General features: G+C 42.7%; 2 protein-coding genes and 1 non-coding gene across 4 annotated transcripts; 1 reads left to right on the top strand and 2 right to left on the bottom strand.

The window, feature by feature from the left end:
• Positions 1–255: 255 nt before the first annotated feature.
• Positions 256–4,313, top strand: mrpl58 (mitochondrial ribosomal protein L58). The gene is made up of 6 exons (NM_001141054.1): positions 256–426; positions 777–801; positions 911–970; positions 3,449–3,531; positions 3,665–3,834; positions 4,045–4,313. The coding sequence occupies exons 1-6, from the start codon at positions 274–276 to the stop codon at positions 4,127–4,129; spliced, it is 576 nt and encodes a 191-aa protein (NP_001134526.1). The 5' UTR covers positions 256–273; the 3' UTR covers positions 4,130–4,313.
• A 439-nt stretch (positions 4,314–4,752) lies between these two features.
• Positions 4,753–4,825, bottom strand: trnar-ucg (transfer RNA arginine (anticodon UCG)). The gene has a single exon. It is a non-coding gene; the product is annotated as a tRNA-Arg (tRNA).
• A 327-nt stretch (positions 4,826–5,152) lies between these two features.
• LOC106589479 (cerebellar degeneration-related protein 2-like) lies at positions 5,153–21,660 on the bottom strand. Of its 2 annotated transcripts, none has more exons than XM_014179513.3 (6): positions 21,417–21,660; positions 10,118–10,230; positions 9,537–9,685; positions 9,219–9,383; positions 8,693–8,900; positions 5,153–8,456 (listed from the first exon to the last, which is right to left on the bottom strand). In XM_014179513.3, the coding sequence occupies exons 1-6, from the start codon at positions 21,484–21,486 to the stop codon at positions 7,695–7,697; spliced, it is 1,467 nt and encodes a 488-aa protein (XP_014034988.1). In that variant the 5' UTR covers positions 21,487–21,660; the 3' UTR covers positions 5,153–7,694. The 2 variants fall into 2 exon arrangements, with proteins under 2 accessions (XP_014034988.1, XP_014034989.1); XM_014179514.3 differs by lacking the exon at positions 21,417–21,660 and adding an exon at positions 16,328–16,466.
• Between the last annotated feature and the right edge of the window lie 734 nt (positions 21,661–22,394).

The raw sequence follows: 22,394 nt of genomic DNA, 5'->3' as shown, positions 1-22,394 counted from the left end.
AGCATAGATCATTCAACATTCATTTAATGTCGCAATACAATTAGCGACGTATGGCGCAATGATTAGCACTCTGAATCCAGCGATCGGTGTTCAAATCTCGATAGAACGTAGCATTTTGTCACCACCATAGACAGTTGTCGTACCTATATCTGCGTGGTGTCAGTGCATTCTTGCTAGTTCGATTTTCATTAGCTGTGCAATATCAAGACTTCGTAACCAAACTGTCTTCCACTTTGCAACCCATCGAGAAGAGACGTAAAGGGTTAATCCAACATGGCGACCTCCGTAGCTAAATATTTTTTACTCTCTCGATGTTCAGGAATCATTCGGTCCGTTACTCTACAAGGGAAATTGCCACCTGTGTGTATAAGAAATAGCCAATGTCCAAGTTTTAGTTATGGTAACAGAGCGTCTGACAACCCACAGGTTAGTGGATTTAGCAACGCTACACACAATCATATCTCTCGTACAAGCTGAGAATTCAAAACTATATAGAGCTACTGTCGTACTAGCTAGCTGAATGTACCAAGTGTAAATACATTGAGCTGTCTACAAATGAAGTTGTAAGAAGTACCAGTAACGAATTCTCAAGATGTCGTGCAGGAAATGTGCTGCTTTTAACAACGCTAAGAGCAGCTAGCTGGAAAATAGCCTACACGTCACAAACTGTAGCTAGTTCACCACGGACAGTGTGTGTTGTGTTGTGGAAGTGCTTGGGAGTGATGTTGAGTAGTTAGATCGATTCGATTTAAAATTCATGTCTATATCTGATGCAGGATGGACATGTGAACATTCCAGTCGGTAAGTATAAATACCAAACTATACATTAGAGAAATGTAATGGTTATTTCCCTTTTCACCCATATGTATGTACATAGATATTTTTTTATTTTATGTTGTCTGTCTTATAGACCGTCTCACAGTATCCTACAGCCGAAGCAGTGGTCCAGGTGGTCAGCATGTTAACAAAGGTATCATCATTACTATTCACATACCTGTGCCTGCAACCTAGACTCGGGGGTAGAAGTAACATAGTTAATGAAAATCCGGGACACTCAAATTATTATATGTTACATATGGTATGATTACATTACGTATTATACGTTAAGAATTCAAATGTGTCGTTGTTAACGTTAGGTAGGTGGCTTATATTAGCTAGGTTAAGGTTAGGGCAGGGGTTCCCAAACTTGTTTGGCCAACAATCCCATTTTGATATCTTAACATTCTCTCGACTCAACCATGTGAAAAAAAAGTATGTAATTAATAGCCAGTGTTAACTTCTTTATTTTTTGTGCAATGGCAGACAATTATTTCAGATTGTCTTCTCAACTGACCATCAATTGCAAATTAGTCTGACATAATGTATCATATCTTACCACCACTAATAAGATGAGTGTGCTTAATGCATGTCACCTCGGAGCTTCTCAAAGTCAGGAGGCTTGGTCGGCATTGCGCTCTTTTTTTTTTTCCCCTGAGTTCCCAGTTGTCTTGAATGCATTGAAGTCAGAAGTCAGAGATTTCCCCAGTTGTTATGAACGCTGCATTAATGCTCAGAGTCAGGAACTAAAACTCCTCCGTAGTGACCCGTGAATGTATTCGGTCACATGACAGATTGATGAATCACTGGCCACTTTAATAAATTGATTTAATAAATATATCACTAGTCACTTTAAATAATGTCATTTTAATAATGTTTACATATCCTACATTACTCATCTCATATGTACAGTTGAAGTCGTAAGTTTACATACACTTAGGTTGGAGTCATTAAAACTCGTTTTTCAACCACTCTACAAATTTCTTGTTAACAAACTATAGTTTTGGCAAGTCAGTTAAGACATCTACTTTGTGCATGACACAAGTAATTTTTCCAACAATTGTTTACAAACAGATGATTAAACTTATAAGTCACTGTATCACAATTCCAGTAGGTCAGAAGTTTACATACACTAAGTTGACTGCCTTTAAACAGCTTGGAAATTCCAGAAAATGTCATGGCTTTAGAAGCTTCTGATATGCTAATTGACATAATTTGAGTCAATTGGAGGTGTACCTGTGGATGTATTTCAAGGCCTACCTTCAAACTCAGTGCCTCTTTGCTTGACATCATGGCAAAATCAAAAGAAATCAGCCAAGACCTCAGAAATAAATTGTAGACCTCTACAAGTCTGGTTCATCCTTGGGAGAAATTTCCAAATGCCTGAAGGTACCTCATTCATCTGTACAAACAATAGTACACAAGTATAAACACCATGGGACCACGAAGCCGTTATACCGCTCAAGAAGGAGACGCATTCTGTCTCCTAGAGATGAATGTAGTGAATACATACATTTCATGCATTTTTTTTTTGTACTCGCCCCCCATGGGAATCAAACCCACAACCCTGGCGTTGCACACACCATGCTCTACCAACTGAGCCACAGGGAAGAAATCAATTCCAGAACAACAGCAAAGGACCTTGTGAAGATGCTGGAGGAAACGGGTACAAAAGTATCTATATCCACAGTACAACGAGTCCTACATCGACATAACCTGAAAGGCCGCTCAGCAAGGAAGAAGCCACTGCTCCAAAACCGCCATAAAAAAAGTCCAGACTATGGTTTGCAACTGCACATGGGGACAAAGATTGTACTTTTTGGAGAAATGACCTGTGGTCTGTTGAAAAAAATAGAACTGTTTGGCCATAATGACCATTGTTATGTTTGGACGAAAAAGGGGAGGCTTGCAAGCCGAAGTACACCAACCCAACCGTGAAGCATGGGGGTGGCAGCATCATGTTGTGGAGGTGCTTTGCTGCAGGAGGGACAGGTGCACTTCACAAAATGGATGGCATCACGAGGAAGGAAAATTATGTGGATATTTTGAAGCAACATCTCAAGACATCAGTCAGGAAGTTAAAGCTTGGTTGCAAATGGGTCTTCCAAATGGACAATGACCCCAAGCATACTTCCAAAGTTGTGGCAAAATGGCTTAAGGACAACAAAGTCAAGGTATTGGAGTGGCCATCACAAAGCCCTGACCTCAATCCTATAGAAAATTTGTGGGCAGAACTGAAAAAGCAAGTCAGTTAACAACAAATTCTTATTTACAATGATGGCCGACATTGGGATGGTTGCAGAGATGATCAGGTATTTGAATTGAACCAGGATCTGTAGTGACACCTGTAGCACTGAGATGCAGTGCCTTAGACCACTGTGCCACACAGGAGCCACATTTTTTTTGCCTAATAAGTAACCTTCTATCTTATTTAGCCATACCAAACGTAACATATCGTACTAATTTAAGTGTCCCGGATTTTCGTTTTATGTTACGTCTAGTCTGCGACCAGACTGGTACATCACAATGCCCTCTAATGCAACTTGGAGTGCGCTGAATAGATTGTTTTGTACAGTCTGTATGAAAGTCTGTTGAAATGGTATTGTGATTTACTGTCTGTGTGTCTTCATAGTCAGCACAAAAGCAGAGGTCCGCTTCCATGTCTATACAGCCGATTGGATCCCAGAAGACGTTCGACAAAAGATCATCTTAAATGTACGTTAACTACCCCAAAGTGTCAAATTGTAGATTGGTTTTGTGCCCCTCTATCTTCCCTGAGCAATATCCTCCGCGGCATTCCAAGTAGAATATTGAATGCATTATGATTTTACTCTCTCCTCCACTGCAGAATAAAAACCGTATCAACAAGGCAGGGGAGTTGCTGGTGACGTCAGAGCAGAGCAGGAGCCAGCAGAGAAACATGGGGGACTGCATCCAGAAGATCTCTGACATCATAGCCAAGGCCACTGAAAAGCCCCACGAGCCTTCAGCAGAGGACATAGCCCTCAGAGCATCCAGGTAGAGAATGACTCATGTGTGGCTGACGTTCACACCTAGTTGATATGATGGTTCAACCCAAAATCGATAAAAAATGTACTGCTGTATTTGGTTTTCTTCATCTAGCTATATTTATTTCAGTCTTGTGGAGTGTATAATTTAATGTCCACGTCAGATGGCGTTACTGGATGATTACTAAAGTAAATACATTTTTGTATGTGTTTTGCTCAGGTTAGAGAAGAGGAATAAGGAGAGACTGAAACAGAAGAAGCTCCATTCAGCAGTCAAGCAGACCAGACGAGTGTGTTTCGACTGAGGGCCGGACACACAAGGAAACATTCATTCGTTGTCTGTTTTCTCGTTTAACCAATAAATTGAACACTCAATTTGTTTGAAAGTATGAAACACTTGTTGAGTTTTTGGAGACATGCTGATTTGAGGTGATTGTTGTGGCTTAAAATGTTGCATAAATTAAAAATAAAAGCTATTCAAAGAATGAGAAAAGAGGTCCACGATGTCGATTCTACGTGAAAAGGCGAATGGTGACCGGGACGAAAAAATTTGCATAGGATGGTTTCGAATCATCAACGCCTGGGTCATGTGCCCAGCACGCCACCGCTGCGCCACTCTGCTATCTGACCAAAACAATTGCGATATTCCAAATTTAAAACTAACTAGTAACGCCGAAATTGGTTGAAGGCATATGGGAGTGCACTCGCTAGCGAACACAACTGCAAGATTAACTATAAATGCTGTGCGGCCGTGTACAGGCCAGTGTCAATTCCTGACACTTTCGCATTCAAACGAATGTGGCTAGCTGCATAGTTGTTAGTGTTATTTATCAAAGAAGACCTGTGTTCGTGCAAACAACACGATTCGTTTTTTGCTCTCTTCATAATACTTTCGAGTCGTGCGAATATCTCAATGAAAAAAAAAAAGCGACCACGAAGGGACTCGAACCCTCAATCTTCTGATTCGAAGTCAGACGCCTTATCCATTAGGCCACGCGGTCTATATGAGTATTTGGAAACAATTTATATATATAAAGGATAACTTTGTTGAACGGGTTCTTGAATACTAGTTTTGCTGGCTGACGCGGGGCGAAATAATATAATTATATAAAAAGGTAGATGCGGTTGGCCGGTTCATTAGCACCGATTGGTGGAAGGATCGGGGTTCATCGGGGCGGGTAAATTAAAATCGGACTGACTTAACCTTGTGTGTGCACCTGCATTAATAATTCCACCAGGCAATTGACGTGAATCAATGAATTAACATTTAGTATACATTTTATAGGCCTAGCTCCTTAATATAACAATACCAGACACAAAGAGTCATATTTAAATTCCAATTCTTTAATTGCACAGAGCAGACAAGTTAGTCAATGATACAGAATGCCACAACACGAATGGTTCTTAGTTCAATGAGAGAGCGTTAACATGGCTTGCTACAATGGCAAACCTATGGTGCCAAAGGCTAACTAATAAGCTAAATAAAACTAATAATATGCTCATCTGAATGACAAAGGTTGAGTAGATAGCTAAATAAAAACCAAATATGATTTTCATTCTAAAGACACAGTATATCAATAATACAATCACATATAGGCACCATAGCAGATAAGTGTTGTTATCATGAATCAATGCTCACAGACCCACACAAGAATGGAATAAATACACATGTAATAGTAAGTAAATATCCATGTATAAATACGCAAGAAATGAGGAGGCAGAATTTTTTTTTTTCAAAGTGCAATCTGTAAAACATTACAGTACAGAGAAAGCCAAGGAGCCATCAAAGGACAGAGTCAAATGGTTCCATTTTGGCATTGTTCCCTCTTATTAGAATATATCGGAACCTTTTCTGTTACCATTACTATGCTATAGTGTCCTTATCTTCTTGCCCTGAAGAGCTACAGGGAGTGCAGGCTTTTGTTACAGCCCAGCAGTACAGCGGAATGCTGGGCTGGGGAAATAAAGCCTGCACAAACTGCGGCCCTCCAGGACTGACAGTAAGCCTCCACAAGACAGCATACCCTTTTTCTTCACTCAGTAACACTTGATTGACCCTGAGAGGAAAATAAAACTCTGCTTGGAACTGGCACATTCAAAGCATTATAACACTGTGGAGCAAACAAGAAGTTTCTGGTTGAAATTATTCTGTTGACTTCTCTGTAACTTTTCTTTTCTCATTTTGTTCCACTCATTTTGTTCCACTCTCGACAGCTTTACTTTTACAACACCACACCAGCATTGATCTCTCGCCAAATGCTGTGGCTGCTATAATAGGTTTGAAGCTTCAGTTAAGTTTAAGACCTTGAGTTAGTTAGCTCTAAGAAATACATACTGTTTCCTGTATACTGCAGGTGCATTGTTGTGTACATTTTCTCCTCCCCATATGGTATGGCATTACAATGTGAGTACATGATTCAAAGTAATACAACCACTATAACATTCATGATAATAAGGAAAGGTGGTTGGAGTGTTGCTAGCCAAGACAGGGGCATTGTTCCTACTGTATGCTGTAAGGTGCAATGCAGCAGCAGTAGTGTTAGTGTTTAGTTAGTGAGCTGGGTTAGTGTTAACAGACCAGGTTTAATGGTTAGTAATACTGGTGGTGTTTAGGCTATATAATTATCCATCACTTCTGTCTAAAGCAACTTTGTCTAAATAGGCTTAACGTTAAAATTTGTCTTAGGCTTAACGTTACAATTTGCAATACAATCACAGCGTTCTTTCCCCCCCATTTTGTTTGTAGTGGAGGGTGAAAATCATCAACCGGACAATCAAAAAACTGCATAAATGGAATGAGACCCCAAAATATTGACAGTTTATAACATCACATTTGACTTGACCATGCGTCAGTTGTACCTTTACCTAACAATATAGCGAGAGTGTTGATAATGCCCCAGGAAACAGAAAAGACAACAATCTGTTTGGATTGTCTGTTGCATCTTGTCAGTACATAGACTGCAGCTATAGCTAGCGCTAGGCTAGTGGACATACCCAGCCAGCTACCATTCAATTCCAGGCTTACAGGGGTCTCTGGGCACTGCTAGAACAAATCTGGACACCCCCACAAACATAAAATATGAACATTGGTCTTTTTTCAGGATACCCCCAAGAGTCAATGTGTACCTCGAACCCGGTTCCAACCCTGTGACATTCTGACAAGACACTAATTGCTTATGTCTCTCCGGACCTGGAAGGTAAGCATCTCTAGAGTATAAAATACAGTACTAAGGTCACGAGTATACAGTCACAGCGCAGTGTAAGACAAGGTCGCAATGTCCTCTGGGCAGAAAGTCATACATTTTCTGTTTCGCTTTTGTTGGCATCTTAAGTCCATTGTTCAGGCGGACAGTAGGCTATGTAGGCTGGGGGGAAGCACAGCAGGGTCTAAAGGTAGAACTTTGACTTGACTTGTTATTTGTCCAACATAACTTTTGTTTCAGTATAACCCAACGTTTGGAGAATTCAGAGGTCATTGTTGAGGTGGAGAATCAACAGTACTGTTTTTACTGTGAAGCATTGGGTGTTTAGTGCACCTATTCAATCCATGTTTCATGTCCAACAGGTGTGGGTGACAGCTATCCTACCTGTGAGTTAGCTAGCAAAAGGCAGCTGAAAGAATGTGTTAGATCTCAAGGGAAAAGGTAGGCAGGCGCTAATAGCGGATAGCATTAGCAGTAGATTGGTTTTAGTAGCATATTGGTCGATTGGTACTTAGTAACAGAAGCAGACAGGAGACCATACCCCATACAGAAGCCTACTCACGAGTGCTACACACCGGTAGTGTATGAGGCATGTTGCCCCCTTACAATCTGAAGCGCTTTAAGCATGGAAAAAGCAATATACTACCAAGCCAGTCCACTATCATTCTTATTTACTAGACTTGCCAGACTTGCTGGCTTTAGGGGCTTTGGTGGCTTTGGTAGTTTTGATTTCTGTCTTGGTCTTCTGAATACGGGAGAAGATCTCCTTGAACAGAGCCTTATACTCTGGCGTGTTCTGGCCTAGCCGTTTATCCACCGCCTCCACCTGCTTACTGATGCTCTCCATGGCCTCGGGGGTGGAGGGGGACTCGGTGGGGGTGGGCGGGGGTGCAGGGGTGGAGCCCATGGCGCAATCCTTCATGGAGGGGTCCCTGGAGACGGGGCGTGAGGTCTGCACCCCTGTGTGACACAGGGACTCCTCGTGGCGCCTGCACTTCCCTAACAGCTCCTCATACTTCTCCAGCAGAGCGTGGTACTGCTCGTCCACCTCCCTCAGGATGGACATCCCTCTCTTACGGACGCTGTTGGCGTGGATCGCGTAGCTCCCTCTTCTCCTCCCGGATGCGTCCCTGGCCACGATGGCGTTCAGCGCCGTGTCGCTGCAGCTCTTCCTGACGGGGCTGGAGGCAGGTAACGACTCTCCGCTTAAGCCTCCTCCCCCCTCGCCTTCATCCCTGACCCCTCCACCCACTTCTCCTCCCTCCCCCTCCATGGTGTCTGTTTCGGGGGTGTTGTTGAGGAGGGTCTGGGTGAAGCCCACGCCGTCGTCCTCGCTGCAAAGGAGGAGGGTCCTCGCCCGTCGGAGCTGCTGGAGTTCCTGGAGCTCTGACTCTAGTTCATGGATCCGTACCTGGCAGCTCTCCGCACCCTGTCAATCAATAAGTCAACGAGTCAATCAGTCAGTCAGTCAATAAACCAATCAATATTTGTATTCTCCCAGAAAAGAGGGAAAATAAGGTAGCCCTGCTATATTTGAATCAGGCAAAAATAGGAAAAAATTACACTCGTTGGATTCAGCAAACATAGTAGAACATGGAACCGTAAAAAAACTTGAGGCACTCATTTTGGAAGATTAAATGGAGTTAAAATAGGAGTGATTCTGACCTGCACGCGTGTCTCCAGACGAGAGAACTCCCCCAGGAGGACGTGACACTCTCTCTCCGCCCCCTCCCTGCGACCCCGCTCAGCCCTCACAGCCGAGCGCAGCGCCGACACCGCCTCTCTCAGACGCTCGTTCTCCTCCTCTGCTGGCTGCCGTTTAGCCTCTGAGGTGAAGCTGTCTGAGCGGCCCACCACGAACCCATCCTCATACCTGACAGACAGACAGACAGACAGACAGACAGACAGACAGACAGACAGACAGACAGACAGACAGACAGACAGACAGACAGACAGACAGACAGACAGACAGACAGACAGACAGACAGACAGACAGACAGACAGACAGACACACAGTATGAGCTAACTTACTTGTACCTGCCAGATAGAGAGTCAAGCATCCACCTATAAAGCAGCTCTAACATAGTCTAGGGACCTTGAGATCCAGTAAACAAAGATTTTAGTTTGATTGCTTAGCTAAATAAACATTGTTGAGTAGGCTACTGAACAAAGGGAGGCTATTAGCCCTCACTTCGGTGCGGTGCAGAGTTCCCTAAGGCAAGGGAAGGAGGCGATGGTCTTGCGTCGTTCCCTCTTCTCCCTCCGCACCCTAAGCTGCTCCAGGGAGTGGAGCTGTTCCACCTGCCCAGAGAGAGACTCCACCTGGGTCTGTAGGGTCTCGATGGTCCCTGTCAACCTGCGAGAGCCAGGGAAGAGAGAAAGGGGGGTTAGTCTGTCTGTCTGTCTGTCTGTCTGTCTGTGTGTCTGTGTGTGTGTGTGTGTGTGTGTGTGTGTGTGTGTGTGTGTGTGTGTGTGTGTGTGTGTGTGTGTGTGTGTGTGTGACACTCACCTCTCTATCTTGTGCTGGGAGGCCTTGCTGTCCAAAACCAGTTTATGGTTGGTGAGCTCTAGTTCTCTGGCTGTCCCGTCTAGCTGCTCGTACACCTTAGCATGCTGCTCATTCATTTCCCTCAGCACCTCAAGCTGCTTAACCAGGTACTGCACAGAGACACACATACTGTATGTTTATATCCTGTACACACATATACAAACACACATGATCATAAACAGAGGAACATTTGGGGTCATGGTCCCCCACCCAATCCTAACCGAAGCCATTAGGGGGATGGATACCTTCTGACCATAGTATCACTGGTTAAGGGAGACACTTCTATCCACTCCGCTGCCTATGGTACTATGTTAACTCTAAAACCCCTTGGTTGTGAACAGTGAACCATTTCAATGGGGTGATGTACTGCTATATTAAGATCAGCCAGCAGAGCCAACATCCTGCATCACCTGACTCTGCTCAGTCAGAGGGACAGGTCGGTTGTTATCCAATCTATACCTTACTTATGGGTAGGGGTTACGTTAGAGTTTAGTCTATTGAGATGCATTCATGGAGCTGTTGACACTTGGCCCTCGTCTTACCTCGATCTCCTGCACCTGCTCCTCATTGGTGATGTACATCTGCTGTAGAGAATCCTCCAGCTCCTTGTTCCTCTCTAACAGAGTCTTCCCCAGCTCCGCCGCCAAGTGGAGGTCTAAAGAGAGAGGTGGAGAGAGAGAAAAGGAGGGAGATGAGTGATGGAGAGGGCCATGGAGATGGAGATAGGTTGGAGGGAGCGAGGGGGGGAGAAAAAGAGATGGTTCGTTTTGAGAGCTCAGCTGTAACAAATGATCTAAATAAGACAGCATTAGGAACAGGTTTTTCTTTCTGCATGACAGCCACAGTAGAACGCATTGTTCCTCCTGTAACATGTTTTCATCTACGATCATGATGATGCACGGAGTAATTTTCAGCAGGGTTTTAAGAACAGCTGCAAGCAGGACAATCAAACATGAAAACATTCCTCCTGAGATACACAGAGATAAACAACATCATCCTGGACCTAGATAGAAGACAGGGAGACAAAGAAAGAGGGACTGAGAGAGACAGAGAAAGGGAGTATTCAGGAGAGAGAGAGAATTATAAAAAGAAAAAAAAATCGCATCTAGGCACCATGTCTCTCTCTAAAGATTTATTTCCTCTATTTTTACCCTTGTATCTCTGTCAGTGAACGTCACTGATATGTGTGCCAAGTTCAAAAGACAATACACCACCGCTCCACAGAAACTTTTTGACAGAAAGAGGTTCTGCAGTCTCTCTGCAGTGCGGTGGAGGAGGTTTGAATGTGTAGAAAGTGACACGTTATGAAATTGAGTGTGGGCTCAAACGAAAACGTCTAGTCGTGTACACCCTGGAGCAGAGTTGTTAACCACTGTTCTAGTAGTGTAACAATAAATGGCATTGACATCCAGTCTAGACAGAGAACCCTACTCTCTCTCATTTTATGGAAATCATACACTGAACAAAAATATAAATGCAACATGTAAAGTGTTGGTCCCATGATTCATGAGCTGAAATAACATTTTCCATATACACAAAAAGCGTATGTCTCTCAAATTCTTTACATCCCTGTTAGTGAGCGTTTCTCCTTTGCCAAGATAATCCATCCACCTGACAGGTGTGGCATATCAATACGCTGATTAAACAGCATGATCGTTACACAGGTGCACATTGTGCTGGGGGCAATAAAAGGCCCTTTCTGAGGTTGGTAACTCTTATGAACTTATCCTCTGTAACAAAAGTAACTCCGGGTCTTCCTTTCCTGATTTCAACTGTACTGGGTAGATGGCATACAGCGTAGTGTGTATGGCGTCGTGTGAGCCAGCGGTTTGCTGATGTCAATGATGTGAACAGAGTGCCCCATGGTGGGAGTTGAATTATGGTATGGGCAGGCATAAGCTACAGACAACGAACACAATTGCATTTTATCAATGGCAATTTGACTGCACAGAGGTACCGTGATGAGATCCTGAGGCCCATTGTCATGCCATTAATCCGCCGCCGTCACCTCATGTTTCGGCATGATAATGCACAGCCCCGTGTCGCAAGCATCTGTACACAATACCCGGAAGCTGGCTCACCAGACATGTCACCCCTTGAGCATGTTTGGTATGCTCTTAGCACAGCCAATGAAGAGGAGTGGGACAACATTCCACAGGGCACAATCAACAGCCTGATCAACTTTATGAGAAGGAGATGTGTTGCTGCATGAGGCAAATGGTGGTCGCAAATGGTGGTCACAAATGGTGGTCACAAACCAGTCATGTGGATTCCACATGGCTGGTTTTCTGATCCACACCCCTACGTTTTTTTTAAGGTATCTGTGACTAACAGATGCATATCTGTATTCCCAGTCATGTGGAATCCATAGCCTAGGGCCTAATTAATTTATTTCAATTGAGTGATTTCTTTATATGAACTGTAACTCAGTAAAATATTTGAAACTGTTGCATTTTCCGTTTATATTTTTGTTCAGTATAGTTAGTCTGGTGCGGAGTGGGAGGGAAAAACTAAATGAGAGATATTGAAAGTGATGTGGGGCCATTGGGGGCCTACCCAAACAGGAGTGGGCTGCACTGTATTCTGATTTCAGAGTGAGTCAGCAGGATACATAGTCTATATTTTCATGTCTGACTCAGCAGCGAGATGTGTTTTGGGACCTGTGGCCATATCTGAGATGGAAAACACACAACAGCTCGATGGAAATATAATCACTCTCGATGGAGAGACCGAGCTGAGCTGACAACAAGGTTGAGGAGAATGATGCACACTGTGATTACTGATCAATACTCCAGTCAATCGATAACAAACGTTCATTCCACTAATCTGACCTCTGACCTTCAATGCGAGATGATATACTGTATGTTTGTTGTTTTTAAGAGCGTCCAGAAACAGAAAGAACAGGCGTGATCTCAAACACAACAAATTCGTAACATATTGCACGAATTGGATTTTTAACATATCACACAAATTGCAACATTTGTATGATATCATATGAATTGCAACCAACCCTTTTAATAGGGAGTGGCACTTCCAGGCAGCCGCTGCAGAGTAACGTGGTAAAATGTTTGAAATGTTTGTTTTTTATAGTGTTTTATTTGTTGCACTGCATACTTTACCTGCTCTTTTAACGGATTAAGCATGGCTCTGATGACAATGTGTTGTACAAACGTGTTGGAATACTCATCACATTTTCTACAGATTTACAAAAAAACATGCACCTCCTCTGGCACCGCAATCGAAGGTAACAGACCTAAAACACATCAAAAACACAATCTCTCACGTGAATGCAGAGTTCTAAGTGAATTATGTGATGTCACAAATACGTCCAGAAACGTCCCAAAGACTCCGAATGTGCTTGTTTGTAAATCAAGATCACTGATAAACAAAGTGGATGAATTTGAACTGCTTCTTCAATCAGTAAATGCAGACATTGGATGTGTCACTGAAACATGTTGCACACACATCATTTTGTTCCAGCGCTTGCTTTTCAACCATGCTGTTTCCTCTCTCTTGTTGTCCTGTCTTGCCTCAATTAAACTAATGAGGAGAAAAGCAGGCTGCTGCCAGCTCCTCCTCAGCATGGTCTAATACACAGACCTGCCTGCTGCACTCACAGCTAAATGAACTCCCGTGGGGCCTTTGCTACTACACAGGTACCACCGAATGGGCTTTAACACTTTGAGGACTATGTACATCATATTCAATCCTTTGTTAAACATTACTTAACCAATTTTTATTTCATGACTGCTAATTACCATTCCAATATAAATTATATGGTCAATTTAATCCATTCTGAATGATAGCGTCCAGGAAGAGAACACTAAGTCCTCTAACTAACTACTCTAACTAACACTAACTCCTCAAAGGGTTAAACTCGCTAACAATATTTATATGTATGTATGTGTATATGTATGTATATTTATACATTTGTGGGTATGTATGTGTATATATACATACAGTGCCTTCGGAAAGTATTCAGACCCCTTGACTTTTTCCACATTTGGTTACGTTACAGCCTTATTCTAAAATGGATAAATACAACAATTTCCTCAGCAATCTACACACAATGCCCCATAATGACAAAGCAAAAACATAGTTTTTAGAAATGTTTGCTAATTTATTAAACACAAAAAACAGAAATACCTTATTTACATAAGCATTCAGACCCTTTGCTATGAGACTCGAAATTGAGCTCAGGTGCATCCTGTTTCCATTGATCATCCTTGAGATGTTTCTACAATTTGATTGGAGTCCACCTGTGGTAAATTCAACTGATTGGACATGATTTGGAAAGGCACACAGCAGTCTATATACAGTTGACAGTGCATGTCAGAGCAAAAACCAAGCCATGAGGTCGAAGGAATTGTCCGTAGAGCTCCGAGACAGAATTGTGTCAAGGCACAGATCTGGGGAAGAGTACCAAAAAATGTCTGCAGAATTGAACGTCCCCAAGAACACAGTGGCCTTCATCATTCGTAAATGGAAGACGTTTGGAACCACCAAGACACTCTTCCTAGAGATGGCCGCCCAGCCAAACTGAGCAATCAGGGGAGAAGGGCCTTGGTCAGGGAGGTCACTCTGACAGAGCTCTAGAGTCCCTCTGTGGAGATGGGAGAACCTTCCAGAAGGACAACTATCTCTGCAGCACTCCACCAATTAGGCCTTTATGGTAGTGGCCAGATGGAAGCCACTCCTCAGTAAAAGGCACATGACAGCCCGCTTGGAGTTCGCCAAAAGGCACCTAAAGACTCTCAGAATAAGAGAAACAAGATTGAGAAACCAAGAATGAACTCTTTGGGCTGAATGCCAAGCGTCACGTCTGGAGGAAATCTGGCACCATCCCTACGGTGAAACATGATGGTGGCAGAATCATGCTGTGGGGATGTTTTTCAGCGGCAGGGACTGGGAGACTATTCAGGATCAAGATCCTTGATGAAACCCTTCTCCAGAGCGCTCAGGACCTCAGACTGGGGCGAAGGTTCACCTTCTAACAGGACAACGACCCTAAGCACACAGCCAAGACAACGCAGGAGTGGCTTCGGGATGAATCTCTGAATGTCCTTGAGTGGCCCAACTAGAGTCCGGACTTGAACCCAATCGATCATCTCTGGAGAGACCTGAAAATAGCTGTGCTGCAACGCTCCCCATCCTACCTGACAGAGCTTGAGAGGATCTGCAAAGAATGAGAGAAACTCCCCAAATACAGGTGTGCCAAGCTTATAACGTCATACCAAAGAAGACTCGAGGCTGTAATCGCTGCCAAAGGTGCTTCAACAAAGTACTGAGTAAAGGGTCTGAATACTTATGTAAATGTGATATTTCAATGTCTAAAATCAAATTTTTGCTTTGTCATTAAGGGGTATTGTGTGTAGATTGATGAGGGGGAAAAAACGATTTAATCCATTTTATAATAAGGCTGTAACGTAACAAAACGTGAAAAAGGTCAAGGGGTCTGAATACTTTCCGAAGGCACTGTATATATATATATATATATATATATATATATATTTACAACAACAAAAAATATATATATATATATATTTACAAAAAATATATATGGGGGATTGGAAATGATGCAGACAATTACATTGATGGATGCTGCAATCTATCTGCAATATTAAAGCTGATCTACCCCCTACATTTATTTATTTATTAAATTAAACGAGGAGGCTGCTTCAGTCATAGAAATATAATCTCTAGTTATGCGGCTTCAGTGCTGTCCCACTGCTCGGTTAGAATAAGGCAGTCTGAAAAAAGAATAGTGTCGAATAGAATAGGGCTTGTTAAAATGTGGCTAAGGGAGCATTATAGAACATAATAAGCCATTTTAGAAAGACATACACTGAGTGTATAAAACATTAGGAACACCTTCCTAATATGAGTCGCACACTCTTTTGCTCTAAAAACAGCCTCAATTCATCGGGGCAAGGACTACAAGGCGTCGAAAGCGTTCCACAGGGATGCTGGCCCATTTCAACTCCAATGCTTCCAACAGTTGGGTCAAATTTCCTGGATGTCCTTTGGGTGGTGGACCATTCTTGAAACACACGGGAAACTATTGAGCATGAAAAACCCAGAAGCGTTGCAGTTCTTGGCACACTCAAACCAGTTCACTTGACACCTACTATCATATCCCGTTCAAAGGCACTTAAATCTTTTGTCTTGCCCATTGACCCTCTGAATGGCACATATACACAATCCATGTCTCAATTGTCTCAAGGCTTAAAAATCCTTCTTTAACCTGTTTCCTCCCCTTCATCTATACTGATTGAATTGGATTTAACAGGTGGCATAAATAAGGGATCATAGCTTTCACCTGGATTCACCCGGTCATGGAAAGAGCAAGTGTTCCTAATGTTTTGTACACTCAGTGTGTAAAGACAATATTTCGCCCAAATGTCATAGGATAATATAAAACTATATTTGCTGTAACATGTGGTATGTTAGAGATTTGTTTCAGTTTTCTCCAGTTTGCTGCTTCCACAAACAAGGATGGACCGCATCTAAAGGGGTAGCAGATTTAACACAACACGGGATCAGTTTGCTCTGGATGAAATGTTTTGAGAAACTGGGCCCTGGATAGCATTACTCTCATAAATCCTCTTGTTCTTTATTCCAAGAGGGGAAATTGAATTATGTAAACATGTAAGCTCTGCTGCTGGCCGCTGTACGCCAGATCTCCTAGCTTTCAAACAGCAGAACTCAGAACCAAATACTGCCTGGAAAATCCACAGAACCCAATCACTTACCCACTGTTTACATTCACCATCGTTCACTGCTGTGTGGTATTGGAATCTAATGGAGAGAGAGAGGAGCAAGCACTGTTTCTCAGCACCAAACATCCCAATCAATACCCTCTACTGACCATTGTCTCCAAACAAGGAAACCAGGAAGTCAACTGACGCATGAAGGATGACATCACCACCCAGACCCAATGACTCAGTCACAATGGAATGGATTATGTGTATTTCCTGGATATAGTTTTTCCAGGTTTTCTTTTTTCATGTTTTAGCAGTATCAGTTACACTGACTGAGGGATGTCTTCTTGAGGGCCTAAGCAGGAACACACATTGGCTGCATGCATACTGGAGGGGAATGCTTTTGTAGAGTGAATAGCATTATATTGTTGTTAGGGGAAGGGTCACACTCCTGTCACAACCCACTGACACAGCACACACACAGGCACAATGTACAACAAAAATCTAGTTGTTTCAACTACATATTAATAAGTAAATCTTTCCACATTTTTATTTTTTTTTATTTACTCAACTTTTAGGTCAAAGTGTTACCTGAACTTAACATTTTTAGTTGACCCAAACTTAGCTTCAACATGAGAAAATGTAGGCAAAAATTCAGTCAACTTTAAATGCTGTGTTTGCTCAAATTGTCTCATATGTTCATTCAACAAAAGAATATTATTTGGGCATCCTACCTGAGGAACTAGTTACTCACACAGTGCCTTTAAGATATAATTCAGTCAACTTACATTGTTGACATCGTGCATTTTCAACATGTCCTCACCTGGGATTTGAACTCAAAACCTCTTGGTTCACAGCATTCCAATCTTCCTGCTACACCACCATGTCTGTGTCAATAACTGGCTTCACATGTATTGTTACACTTTGCACTTAAATCTCAGCTCTGCTAATAGTACACTAAAGGAAAAATATTTTAAGGAGTAACATTAAAACAGAGTAATACGCCCAACCAACAGACAACTATTCAGAAAACCCTACAAATGCTTAAATAAGTAAATTAAAATCAGTGATGAGAGGATGATCAGATGAACTGATAATTGAAACAGACATGGTGGCGTAGCAGGAAGATCAGAACACCATGATCCAAGAGGTTCTGAGTTCAAATCCCAGGTGTGGACTTGTTGACAAATAATTGAACATGCACAATGTTATCAAAAATGTAAGTAGACAATGTTGTATGTATAACCGGTTGCACGGCTCTTTTTAGTTAAGAGGCACAAATAATACATTCTAGTTGAATGATCATACGAGACAAGTTGAGACAAGTTGAGCAAAACACATTCAATTGACTGAAGTTTGGCCTACGTTTTTCTGAAGTTGGAGCTAAGTTTTGTTTGTCAGGTAATACTTTCACTGAAAAGTTGAGTAAACTAAAACGGCTGTGGAACCAGTTACTTAATAATAATTAGTTGAAACAACTAGATTTGTGGGTGTTTTTTTTTTACAGTGCAGGCACAAGCGTGCACACACACACACACACACACACACACACACACACACACGAATATACTGTACTGTCTGGGTATCAGAGCCACTGTTTGAGCCCTGTCATCAAATCAGTTGGGGCTTAGTACTGGGGAAGTGTGTGTGTGTGTGTGTGCGTGGGTTTATGTGTGTGGGCGCGCATGTGTACAGTGCACTTGTGAAAGGAAACATGCCTGGCTTGGAATATGCCTGTCCTTTTTGAGCAGTGAATGTTGTTTTTGTAGGTGCATATCTCCAATAGGATTCACAGGAATCTGGAAAACATGGCCTCTCCTTGTTTTCTCCTCCTTCTCTCTTTCCTTCTTTCCTTTTCTGCAGATAAGCTGTATAGCAGACCAAACCCTTCCGTACGACTTCACTGCAGTCAATACCACAGAAAGCTCAAATTCTATATACAAATGATTCAACACAAGTTTTTGTCCGCAAGATGACAAGGAAACAAACTGTGTATTTAAAGCCGCAGAGAGGTGGTTGTTGAAGCGTTATTAAGTTGCATGTAATACAAGCAGGTGCATGCTATAACAACCCTCTCATCAGATATAAGTCCAGCCCTGTTAACCAATGGGTCCCAACAGGCCTAAAGACTCAGCAGGGCTGGTCACATAGCTTCAGCTGAGCACAGAGTTTGGGCTAGAGCAAGCCTTGGTCTGTCTTACTAAGGGTTCCTTACACTCTTAGTAAAAGGGTTTCAAAAGGGTTCTTCGGTTGTCTCCGTAGGACAGGGGTGTCAAACTCATTCCGTGGAGGGCCCAGTGTCTGCAGTTTTTTTTTATTATTCTTCTTTCAATTAAGACCAAGCCAACCAGGTGTGGCGAGTTCTTTACTAATCAGTGACCTTAATTCATCTATCAAGTACAAGGGAGGAGCAAAGAACCCTCAGACACTCGGCCCACCGTGGAATGAGTTTGAGACATGTGCCATAGGAGAACACTTTTTGGTTCCAGGTAGAACCCTTTTTTGGTTCCAACCTAAAAGGGTTCTAACTGGAAGCAAATGGGTTCTACCAGGAACCAAAAAGGATTATTCAAAGGGTTCTCCTATGGGGACAGCTGAAGATCATTGATGTTTTTCTACTCAGTGTTACTATGCATGGTAATGTCTGAGTCTGTGTGTTGTAGATGCATCATGTTTGCCGATTCCTTGCAGTATAGAAAAGCAAATAGCCTCATTGCATCATCAAATGTCTGCCTTGCTTAGCATGGGAGTTCTCTTCTTGATCTTATTTTTTTCACCACATCTAATTCTGCCTAAACCCTGTGGCCAAATAGCACCCCTGATGATGGAGCCTGTGCCTCTGTCTGCAGGGTAATCCAATGCCAGCAGTGTGTTCTCCTCTCTGATAGACTGCTGGCACCTCACAGTATCACTGCCAGAGGTGAGCTCAGCATTCTGAGCTAACACAAAATACAACACCTGGCACTGCTCTGAGAGGCCAGGAACACTGTGTGCCATGGGGCACCGAGAATACAGGCTGCACCAGAGAGATGTAGAGAGGGAGGGTGGATGCAGAGAGTGGGAGATACATGGAGAGACGTGGGCCCTGTGCTCTTTTTTAGCTTTCTCCCTTCTCTCTCATATCTCGTCCTGTCATTGTCCTGTAATCTTCTACTGTCTCTCTTTCTCTACCCCTCTTTATTCTTCCTTTCACTCCCTCTCCCTCGTTCTGAGTAAAGTGAAGACACATCCGCCTGTATTTTTATCCTCAGGTCTACTGATGTGTCCACACACTCAGTTCCCCCTCCAGCTCCCTCTCCTCTCACAGTACCAGTGTGTGTAAAGTGTGTATAGTGTGTGTATAGTGTGTCTGTGTGCATGAGGTCAAATCAATAGCAGCATCAAAGCATTACATCATCTCCTCTCAGCCTGTGGCAGATATCCTAATAATTGGAACAAAGAGATGAAGTGATAGAGAGATTATGGATGAGCGTGGAGTGAAAAAGAAAGGATTGCAGGTAGCGAGGGAAATGAGATTGAGAGAGAGGAACAGAGAGAGAGGGAGAGTAAGAGCCAGAGAGCAAGGCAGAGAGAAAAAGAATCATGGTGTGAGGAAGGGAGAGAGAGAGTAGGGAAGAGGGGAGAGATGAAATAGCCCTATATCTGTCAAGAACTTTGACAAGCTATGATTGGCTACAGCTCAGCAGATACATTATCAGCAGCTTGGGATATTGAATATGCATTTAAATTAGTGTAATTTTAACCTTTATTTAACTAGGCAACTCAGTTAAGAACAAATTCTTATTTACAATGATGGCCTTCTGTGGAACAGTGGGTTAACTGCCTTGTTCAGTGGCAGAATGACAGATTTTTACCTTGTCAGCTCAGGGATTCAATCCAATCTGTTACTTGCCCAACACTCTAACCACTAGGGTACCTGCCACCCCGAATGAATGAAGCTTATTGTGCCAACCACATTCAAATCGAATTCAGACTAATAGCAGTTCTACTGAATTATGGCATTACACAATCTATATAGTACAGTATGAAGGCACAGACGAAGTAGGTTATTATTATGCAAATAGTATGGTCCCATAGAATTAATGTGGAACAGAGGTGATGCACAAGGCCTGGACCGTAGTTGAAAAGGCTACTGCAATAATATCTTATGGGAATAGCCTAGTGATTGAAAATAGCTATCTACACTATTCCAGTGGATATGCAAGTCAAGCATGTTTCCTGTCTGTGTTGGCCCTCATGTATGTTCTTTGTTGTTCTTGTTAAAAGGATATGTTCCTTGTTTATTGAATTATGAAGACGTGAACATGACAGTCTACTGGCTGTGAAAGCCACTACATTCTAAAAGGAAAACATAATATGTCATGATTGAATGAGGAAATCAATGCAACCTAATTGACCGCATAAACAAGGTTAAGTGCTATAGGAAGCCCTGCACTATTCCATTAATGTTGTTATGTTGATGTTGTGAAAAGAGGTAAGAAGATGGGGTTAGAGGTTATAGTCCGCGAAACTGTTTGTCAATTTGCATTAGGCTAAAGGCAAATGCTGCCAATGTCTATTAGGCCTACAACATTTTATGGGACAATGGCTGTTAATGCAAATAAATGCCTTTCGCACACAACAAATGTTTGAGACTTTGCCATAAGAAGTTGATGTAAGCTTGCTCATTATTGCAACCTACAAAGAACAATCGCATTGCAATGATGACAGCCGACATCTATTGTCTTCTATTTATTGTTATTTTATTACATTGTAATCCATTGTTTACGATCACCAACAGAACACTGTGTCCAGCCAGCATCGTGTATGTGGTTTTTCTTGCAATATGACAACCACCACAGAAGGAAACGATTTTTCCCATCACCGTCACAAAGGCCCTTGGTATCCATCCTTTCAATGTATTGTTGTCAGAAAGTAGCAAAAGATTCAAGTGCGGTTACACATTTCGAAAGCGTTGGTGTTTTTATTTGTCAAGATGCACGGACAAATTTAACATCGCAAGCTGATCTAGAAGGCTTCCGTCATCAAAAAGGCCTTTGTTTGAGAAGAACAGCTGAGCTCACCAATAACGAAAAAGTGCATTGACATTGCGGATGCGGCTGGCTGCAAACGGCGGCCCCAGAAATGCGTCGCTACTTACCCGATTCGAGATCTTGCTGGTCGTACCATGGCTCTTCCTCCTCGGTAACAAATTCCTCCATTCCTAGCATCGAAAAACGGATACTCCCACCCGCCTTGTCCTGCAGCCCAGAAAAAACTCTGTTACAAACCAGGTCCACAGTCAGACACACACATACACTCACTCACTGTCCCGCCCGCCTTTGGAATAACATTAGCAACTGCCTCCACACTCGAATGAGGAGAGAGCTGTGACTGACGTTAACCGCATCTAGGCAGATGAAGCTGATAAACAACAACGTGGGTTTATTGGCAGCAGTCACCCAGTCCCACAAAACACTGCCAAACAACCTTTTCAAGATAGGGGGTCGTTTCACAGTTTTTAAACTAAACACAAGGACACAAACACGAGAGACTCGAACACTGCTTTAAAACATCAAGTCTTAATTGTCCAATTAGTGTTTCTTATAGGGGACTTGTTTGGTCTAAAATTTAAAATTAAACTGAGTTGTTGACACTTGTGTGTTTTCCCACTCTCTCTCCCTCTGCACTCCCACCTCTCTCTCACCCCGTGTCCCATCCTGTTCCAAAGACCGCTAGAGACAAGCTGTGTAGCCTAGACGTGGCAGATGTCGCAAGTCTCTCTCCCTTCTCTTCCTGGAGCAAAGCTGTGGTGAATGTAAATGTTGGCCATATACACAAAAACATTAGGCAATGTAGAGACGGTCCATGTGGTGTTCAAATTTCTCCAAGTGTTCCAGTAGAGGTAGCCATGCTTATCGAGATTAAAATATTACAATTCTGTTCACTATGATTCCAAGTGTGTAGGCCTACACAGAAACTATTATGCACGCATGGTGCACTGCATGTATGAAATGCATGCATTGAAATACAGCCATTGTAGCTGTGTTGCCTGAGGGACAATTGAGGAGCAGTGAATCACACTACTGAAGATCATTCACATCCCCCAAATTACCCCCCAGGCAATACAGCAAAGCAG

The sequence above is a fragment of the Salmo salar genome, chromosome 28 (genome assembly GCF_965601325.2).
Source record: "Salmo salar chromosome 28, fSalSal1, whole genome shotgun sequence".
Taxonomy (NCBI): domain Eukaryota; kingdom Metazoa; phylum Chordata; class Actinopteri; order Salmoniformes; family Salmonidae; genus Salmo; species Salmo salar.
The sequence above is the reverse complement of the archived record's forward strand: the minus strand, read 5'-3'. Positions and strand labels throughout refer to the sequence as shown.